The 8603-nt window shown below is 41.1% G+C and overlaps 2 protein-coding genes across 2 annotated transcripts; one reads left to right on the forward strand and one right to left on the reverse strand.

Moving 5' to 3' along the window:
- Positions 1–42: 42 nt before the first annotated feature.
- On the reverse strand, positions 43–1457 carry pigp (phosphatidylinositol glycan anchor biosynthesis, class P). The gene is made up of 5 exons (XM_085171429.1): positions 1243–1457; positions 1076–1160; positions 915–987; positions 710–828; positions 43–451 (listed from the first exon to the last, which is right to left on the reverse strand). The coding sequence occupies exons 2-5, from the start codon at positions 1155–1157 to the stop codon at positions 336–338; spliced, it is 390 nt and encodes a 129-aa protein (XP_085027555.1). The 5' UTR covers positions 1158–1160; positions 1243–1457; the 3' UTR covers positions 43–335.
- Positions 1458–1630: 173 nt separating this feature from the next.
- On the forward strand, positions 1631–5387 carry rexo4 (RNA exonuclease 4). The gene is made up of 8 exons (XM_085171418.1): positions 1631–2126; positions 2244–2575; positions 2664–2828; positions 3739–3932; positions 4032–4120; positions 4207–4281; positions 4373–4447; positions 4840–5387. Exons 1-8 carry the CDS (start codon positions 1917–1919, stop codon positions 4981–4983), a joined length of 1284 nt encoding a protein of 427 aa, XP_085027544.1. The 5' UTR covers positions 1631–1916; the 3' UTR covers positions 4984–5387.
- The last annotated feature ends 3216 nt before the right edge of the window (positions 5388–8603 follow it).

The raw sequence follows: 8603 nt of genomic DNA on the forward strand, positions 1-8603 counted from the left end.
TTCTAGCAGTGGACTTAAAAATAAAAGAATTAACATAAAAAATATGATTATTTATGACATGTTTATTGCACAGAATAATAAATATAAACATTCTGTATTTTAACATAGACAGTACAGCCATTTACTTTTGTTTTCATTCAATATACATCTTATTGTGACCAGTGTATTCACATTTAACTATTATAAAGACGCTTAAACAACAAAAACATCAACAGAATATATCTTCTTATAAATAAGGCACAAAACATTTCATAAAAAAGACAAACAGTAACACCAAAATAAAACCCCTGCAGCTTTACTTCTGCTCTGTCCACAGCAGTATCAGACTGTGCTTGTTACATACTGGGTGATAAATAGAACATTTTGTTGACATCACTAATTGACACATCCTTCAATCGGGGTATTCCTCCGTTACGGCAGGACTCGGTGCTCTGGCCTTGTGCATACACATCTGTGACAGAAAAAAGGAGGAGAATGGCCAGACTGCTTCAAGCTGACAGGAAGGCAACAGTAACTCAGATAACCACTTGTTATAAGAAAGCACCTAATAAAATGGCCAATCAGTGTAATATACTGAAGTGCATTTTATTTTCAGCTTGTTTGCATGTATATTCTCACGCAGCACAATTTTAGATTCCTTCTTCTTCTCACTCTAAATGTTAGCTAACCTAATCAGGCAGTCAGAGTCTGAACAGTGCAGCATCCTCACCTGTGATGTTGTCGACAGAGTCCAGCGGTGCCGTGTTGCTCATGTTCACACCAAATAACAGAATGAAACAGACTGTTATTGCGACCAGCAAGTAGATTGGCATCGCAAGAGCCCAGTACCTACACAGGACACACATTTGACACTGTCATGAAACTGTGCAGGTGCTTTCCCGGTGATCCATTTATCTCAGAGCAGTTCTACTTACTTTTGAGGCCAGTAAGTGAGCCCTATTGAATGAAGCCAATCCTCTGGCACGAAAGTCCATAAGCAATACAGAACTGTGGAGAGACGCAGTGAGTATTACAGACATGCATTGCTTGAACACCTTTTTGTGTTTTGGATTGGAGGACGCGATATTTCACTTACAGAAGCCAAACTGTGATCCGAGGAAGAGAACAAACCCATAAATGGCCCTCTCAGGCAGAGGAGATGGAGAGTTTTCCAACATGATCTACAACCAAAACACAGACAGAAACGTGTGAGAGCAACGAGACAGCAATAATACATTCAGGCCCCAAACAGAAGTTACATACCTGGAAATACGTTTTTTCTTTGCTCCTTTAAACGCTAAATTTACTCAGATGCTTAACATTAATTACCACGTTAATTATATGCCTGATGATTATCCAGAGTAATACAACATGGGTTTAATACGTCTATCAAAACCCACTGTGGTTTTTTTACATTAGTGCTATAAAGCCTTCCGCCACGGTCCGTCATTTTTTCTCAGAACGATGCGAAACCCTTTCTAAAACATTAGTTCCGCCTTTGAATCGCCCACAAAACAAGCGTCAATACATGACTTTTTACGTTAATTATATACAATTTTACATGTATATAATTGTAAAGCAAAAGCACGGTCGGAGATTTTTTTCATATCTTACTGACTTGACGCACTTGCGCTACAGCACTACGTCATGTTTGTGACGGACACATTTTACTGTTGCACATCGTAGGAAAACACTCTACTGCATGGCTTCGGAGTGAGTGAAGTTTTACGAGTAAGCGATTTTATGTACAGTTCAGGGACGTGCTTCAGTGACGCTCGTGTGCTGGACGAAAGTTGAGCTTAGTCTGGGGGAGACATTTCTTACTGTCTGAAGTTGTTTGGCAACTCAAGTAACGGACATCTGACAACCAGCGTGGCTTCACACACCTCACCAAGAAAAATATAAGGAGGCGAGGATACATGAGATAGGTGATCATAATGTCTAAGGTGGAGAAACAGAAAAAACACCTTCCCGCTAAAGCAAGTAAGCGGAAACCTAATAAGAAAAACGGCATATTAAAAAAGAACGAGAGGCATTGGTTTTACTCAGCTCCTGCAAACAAGGAGCAGGAAAAGCCTACAGCTCCACAATCTGCTCCTCCAAAAGACTCCCAGCAGTTCTCTGCCAACTGGAAAGCACTTCAAGAGGTTAGTGAGTGCAATAGTTTGAGCTCCAAGCATGTCCTGTCACACACTTCGGTTTTTGTGTGCCTGTGTTTAATACTACCCACAGGTATTTTCTCTCTCCTATTTTACTTCCTTCAGGTGTTGAAGGCCAGTCAGTCAGAGAAGAAGCAGCCCGTGGCACCAAGACATCAGAACGGCTTCTCGCCAAAGAATGTCCAAGAAAATACTTCTAAAATAATTTCTAAGAACAATGCTGCACCAAGGCAGAGAGACACTGAGAAAAAAGCAGATCACAAAACTGTTCCTAAGAGTTTTGTCTCCGGTAAGACTGGGGTCAACTCAAAGGTGTCGAATGTCTCGAAGACTAAACATGCTATTGCTCCAAAAAGAGAGCGGGATAGTGGGAAGCCAAAGAGCCTACAGGCAGCTAAGAAGAAGAAGCTTGAATCCGAGGAGACGAAGCCAACAGAGTATGTATATATTAGTACTGACGTTGACTCATTTATTCAGCAAGAATAAATATGTCTGATAATCCCATCTCATTCTCTGCTGTTGCAGAGAGGACCTTTGGTTTGATGACGTGGACCCGGATGACATTGAGGCGACAATGGGAGCAGAAGCAGCCGAGATCATGAGGAAGAAGCAGGGCAAGGCCAAGGGTACGGATGGTGCATCGGCTAATGACACAGAGAAGAGCCTGGTTAAGGAGAATGCTTTTGAAGGGTAAGTCGCATTCAGTGTACAGTGGGAAACACACTCAGAATACAGCGGGCAGCTTTGATGCCAATTTAGAAAAGTGCCTGAAAATATTCCCGGGGAAAGATGCACGCCTTAACAGCGATTATAAAAAATATCAAGTACCTAATGTCATTACTTACCTCAATACAAGTATTTCAGAGGAATGTTGCTGCTGGGGTGGGATTAGCTGTCTGTGATTAACTGTGGATGTAATATTAACAATGTAAATTTGGCACATAATGTCATACTTAGGGAATGTCACACAAAATGTGTTTTTCCCAAAATTCAACACTTTAATATCTCTGAAACCGCTCAACTGGGTTGACAACATTATGTGCCTCGTGTATAAGAAGCTCAAAGTAAATTATGTCATTGTCATTGCATGTTTTAGTGAATTGACCTGACAGAGTATGAACTAAACATGGTTGCTGAATGTTTTCTGCAGGATATGGAAATGGATAAATTGTTGAATGGAATTTATCCAATTCAAATCCTTCACTGTACTTTGTGGTGACGCAACCTGTCAATACGGCTTCAGAGTTCACTACATTGCTGTAGAAAATCACTGATAATACAGATAAATGCTGTGGAAAAACCTGTGACTCCTGATGGATGAATGGATGGATGCATTCTGAGCTAGGTCATAAAAGGTGTGACCCTATTATGCTCTGTGTGTCACACGCTGGATTTGACATCACAGCCTGTGTCTGCTGGTCATGCACCTCTCAATGTTTGTAGCCTGAAGTGTCGAGCAAGGGTTAAAGATGCAAGTGTAAAATCATGTCAGCGAGCGAAGTGACCATTGCGTTCGGTGTACATTGAGGGGTTTGCATTGACACAGAAGATGATGATTGTAATGTCTCTCCTTTCTTGTCACTTTGTCATTCACCTTAAGCCTCACTAAGGCGGTGGCCATTGACTGTGAGATGGTGGGAGTTGGTCCTGATGGAGAGGACAGCATCTTGGCACGTGTGTCAATTGTGAACCAGTTTGGGAAGTGCATCTATGACAAATATGTGAAGCCCACAGAGAAGGTAACAGACTACAGGACAGCTGTCAGCGGCATCCGGCCAGAGGACATCAAAGATGGTGAGAGAAATGAAATGAGTTGCAAAGAACAACTTAAAGTCTCTTTGTTCCTTATGTTTTGTTTCTGATGTTTTTTAAACCACGTTTGTCTCTCTGCAGGAGCGGATGTACAGATTGTACAGAGGGAGGTTGCTAACATCCTGGAAGGGAGAATAGTGGTTGGACACGCCATACACAATGATCTAAAGGTAGCATGGATGTGATATCTGAAATGGAACAAATGTAATATTTTTTAGCCTGATTATGAGCAGCCACAAACTATCTCCTGTTTCAGATTCTGCTCTTGGATCATCCGAAAAAGAAAATCAGAGATACTCAGAAATATAAACCCTTTAAGACGATCGTAAAGGTATAATGCAGTCACCAATGTCTCAACAGTTTCCGGAGTGAATGTGTGAATGAATTATAACTGATAATGAGGCATTTTTCTTTTGTTTTAGAGCGGTCGACCCTCGCTCAAACTCCTTTGTAGAAAAATCCTCGATGTGAAGGTCCAAGAGGGCGAACATTCATCTGTAAGTCATTCGTTGAACTCCTTTTAAATCATCAGGGTTGAGTGACCGAAAATTGGCACACGGGTATATCTTTGACCCCTCAAGGCCAGAAGATAGTGTATATATAATATATAATAATAATATTCTCGTTAGCAACCACTTACCCAAATGGTCAATTTGCAGCATTTTAGCACTTGTAGCATCTTACAAGAGCATCGTGTCACTTTATATTTATGACATTAACATTTATTCTATATCTAGAAAACTTTATTGTTAATCTCATGATGTCATCATCCAACAGTGGACTAAAATCACTGACCCAGCAGTACTGCGGCATGTAGAAACAACCAGTGTGTTATTGCCCAACAATGTTAGTAACACTTGGGCTGATCTTTGCCTGTTGCTTTCTCCAGGTCCAAGACGCACAAGCCACCATGAGGCTGTACACAATGGTGAAAAAGCAGTGGGAGGCAGAGATTAAAACGAGTAGGAAAAACAAATTCTTGGACAAGAGGAGCGAGAGAAAGGCCAAGCTTCCCAAAGACAAGAATCACTGAGGATTATAAATTCAAAACAAGCGCGCAAGAGGACAGATGCTCCTGATCAGAGCAGAGCTGACTGAAGTGATCAGAGGATTCTGTATTTTTTGTTTATTTTAATGTGATGGATGTTGAACCTGTGATTGTATAAAAGCGTGACTTTCCTGAGCTTTTGTGAGATCTGGTGCAACAAAAAGCGTGTTAAATGCTTTCACAGATAGTGACCGGTTTCATCAGCCTAAGTCGCTCGGGGAGATTGTTGCAGGCTGTGAAAGACTTTATCGAGTTGTAAATCAAGAAGTCTTGTTCCTCAGTGTGCCAGACTGACTCATGCAGGGATTAGAACAGAGTCTTTATATACAAAGATTGTAAAAATGTCTGTTTTTAAAGTATAAATAAAACAAAAGATGTAATTCGTTTAATTCTGCTATGCATATTTTTTTGTCGTCACAGTCTAATACAACTACAGGAGGTTCAGTTTTTATTTAAAAACTTAATACATTTAATGCAAGCTAATGTCAAGACATGAATTGCTGCCTCATATTTAGTTCATGATTACCGAGACTTCATTTCCCATTTCTCTGACAAACATCAGAAAAGCCATTAATGAGGACAAACGTTACTGTTTGCTGTGAGTGCAACCAAATGTGCAGCTTAAATCATTTATTACTCAAATCCAGTATTTCCTTACATAATCCCATGCAGGCCTCCTTATTTTGAGTTTTCTTTTTACTATGTCATGGTGATAAAGTAAGAAGTCCCCTGCCTGCCAGCAGTGTGTCAGCGTGATTTGCAGCCCGGGAGCTGATGCGCTCTACGCTGTACTTTATTGAAAGCACGCGTCCTTGGTCTGCAGCCTCCGGGCTCTAAATTAGGTTCTCTGTGGGTTTCTGACAGGTAGTGCGAAGGCTTCAGGTAGCACAGCAGATGCTGGTGTGCCCTAATATGTTGACACAAGATGGTAGCATGACTTTTGTTTTCTGCATATAAATATTTTTCGGTTGCAATGTAATAAAGCAGCAGTTTCCATATGCTGACAGTTCAAACTATGTAACCATGCCTTGCCCGGTGGTCACATGTCAGTATATACTACAGCAAACAAACAGCTGAATTTAAAGGAAGAAATCCATTACTGGATGTCCGGGCTTCAACTATCTAAATACTAAAGCCTTAAAAATGAAAAGCAGCGCTCTCTGTACGCTTTTACTCAGGTTTTATGGGAGGCGTCAAGTTGCATTGGATTTAATGTAACTGTTGAAGGTGTGTTGATAAAGTTTACCACTATCCTATCTTTTAATCAATATTTCTCTCCTGGGGTGGCTGTTACATAGCTTCTATTAACTTCTGAGGACAAGATAATAGCTAACAGAAGCGAGGACTGTCTATTCAGTGATGTGATTCCAGATTTTCCACCTTTTCAATTGAAGAGTTTGAATAAATGATACATTCAAAAGTGCCACCAGTCTAGACAAATGATCACAAACACACAGGAAATAAAGACAACCACTCCAAGATACTTTTTCTTTATTTTAAGTTAAAGAAATTCAACAGATTGTGTTTCTGTTTACTACAAAACACTGATGCGCTGGCCATCCCCAATTGCACTTTTCACCTCTTAGCAACCAGGTCCAAAACATTATTATAAAGAAAGGTCAAGATTTATGTCCAGAAAAGCAAACCACCTATAATCATATGTATTGCGTGTGTCTGAGTGTACACTGTTTAAAGCTACAGTAGTACAATAGTTCTTTTTTTCCCTTAAAAAAATCTTGAATGAACCAGATAATTACACACTGCCCAATAAACAATAGAAACAAGTCAGCTCGAGGCAATATTAACAGCAGTGTAGGAAACACCATGATAATAAGACTGCTTTGACTCATTTCATAAATCACATTATGAGACTGGAGGCATTACTGCTGTTGCTCACACGCCACTAGTTAATAACTCTTTAAAAGGCTTCTTATAGTCTTCACAATTACTGCACTTTGCTGTGGCTGTTGTTGACATCTGGTGCTTGGTCCCACACAGCACACAAACAGCAGCTCTGCACTGTTTGATTTGTGTGTTTTGTCTCGTTCCCTTACCAGAACCAATTGTATATCCTCGTACACCTTCCACCGAACATAAAATGCATCAAACGCCTTAAGATCGCTTCGGGAGGTTTTATTTTTCATTCTGAACATGGGAACCCCTGAGTGAGTGGACACTTTTTCAGTTAGTGGGAGACGACGTTAAAAAAGATTATTCAACTACCGGTTTGTCATCGTCATTGTATTCTGAAGACCAGCAGTCTTTTTTCTTTTATATGCCTATGTGCAAACACCAGTATATACGTGTATAGGCTGTTTAGTCCTGCCCTCTTTCATTTTTTAACTACGTAAAGTGCTCAGCATCCACCTCTGCAGTAGGAACAATAACTCCTAAATAGATTACTAGAAACTGTGTTGAACCTATGAGATTGAGGGCATTTTCACAGCTTCTTTCTCAATGCAGGAAATCTTGTCTCGTCCACACGATGTATGCTCAGGTCTGCTACCTGCTTCCTTATGCATGAGCTGCGGTATGCTGCCGCCCAGAGATTGACTGTGAGTGTCTGTGATGACTAATGCTCACTCTTAGTATGGACAAAGTTGAGCATTCAGTATTTATGCAGGTTGATGAAGAAACAGTGTCAGCTACTTTCTGTGTGGCTGACTTCCTGCTCGTCTGTTCTGGCCACAAAGCGAGGCTTCACTTTGAACTGAAAGCAGAAAATGGTGCCTTGATGAGCAGTGATTGATAGTCTTGTTGTTATTGGACATAGTTGGTACATTAGGTTTTAGTTTAGCAGCTCTTTGGCTTTGGGCCATGCTAGTATTTTGGTTGGTTACATTTATGGGGACAGCCACACAGTGGTGAGGTGTGTGGCAGATGTGGCATATTGGTTCAAGGTGGGGGTGGGTTTACATGAGGGTTGACTGACAGACTGAGAGATGAGGTCAGGCAAGACTCTTAGTGGACGTGCAGATGATGCTGTAATCTATACTGAGAGTCTGGAGAGCTAGAGGTATGCAATGGAGACAATAGGAATGAAAATCAGTAGAAGCAAAACAGAACATGTGTAGACAGATGTGGCCGTGAAGGTGCAAGGACTACAAATGGTCCACTATCCAAAACAATGGACAATGCACAAGAAAGGTGAAGAAGAGAGTGTGGGCAGAGTGGAGCTGGTGGAGACGAATGTCAGGGGTGATTTGTGACAAAAGGGTAGCAGCAAGAGTAAAAGTCGAGGTTTATAAAATGGTAGTCTGACCTGCTGTGACGTATGGCACTGACAAAAAGACAGCAGACCAACCAGTGGCAGTGGTTGAAGATGTTACGATGATCACTGGGAGTGACCAGAATAGGCAAAATTAGAAATGAGTACATCAGAGGGACAGTTTGGGTTGAGCATGTTGGAGACAACGCTAGAGAAGCAAGGTTGAGATGATTTGGACAAATGCAGAGGAGGGATGGTGGGTGTAGTTGAAGAAGGATGTTGAAGACGGAGCTGCCAAGCAGGAGGAAAAGAGGAAGACCACAGGGGAGGTTTGGGAATGCAGTGAAGAAGGACATGCAGAGTGTTGATGTGACAGAGGAGAACGCTAGGACAGAAT

This window comes from Neolamprologus multifasciatus, chromosome 8 (assembly GCF_963576455.1).
Source record: "Neolamprologus multifasciatus chromosome 8, fNeoMul1.2, whole genome shotgun sequence".
Classification (NCBI taxonomy): domain Eukaryota; kingdom Metazoa; phylum Chordata; class Actinopteri; order Cichliformes; family Cichlidae; genus Neolamprologus; species Neolamprologus multifasciatus.

What these genes read in the sequence shown, in the direction of transcription:
- pigp (XM_085171429.1), bottom strand. Translation starts at nt 1,157, where the DNA reads ATGTTGGAAAACTCTCCATCTCCTCTGCCTGAGAGGGCCATTTATGGG. An exon ending in CTCACTTACTGGCCTCAAAA is followed by an intron (nt 829 to 914) that starts GTAAGTAGAACT and finishes TGTCCTGTGTAG; the next exon opens with GTACTGGGCTCTTGCGATGC. An exon ending in CTCTGTCGACAACATCACAG is followed by an intron (nt 452 to 709) that starts GTGAGGATGCTG and finishes TTTCTGTCACAG; the next exon opens with ATGTGTATGCACAAGGCCAG.
- rexo4 (XM_085171418.1), top strand. Translation starts at nt 1,917, where the DNA reads ATGTCTAAGGTGGAGAAACAGAAAAAACACCTTCCCGCTAAAGCAAGT. An exon ending in AAGGAGAATGCTTTTGAAGG is followed by an intron (nt 2,829 to 3,738) that starts GTAAGTCGCATT and finishes ATTCACCTTAAG; the next exon opens with CCTCACTAAGGCGGTGGCCA. An exon ending in CCTTTAAGACGATCGTAAAG is followed by an intron (nt 4,282 to 4,372) that starts GTATAATGCAGT and finishes CTTTTGTTTTAG; the next exon opens with AGCGGTCGACCCTCGCTCAA.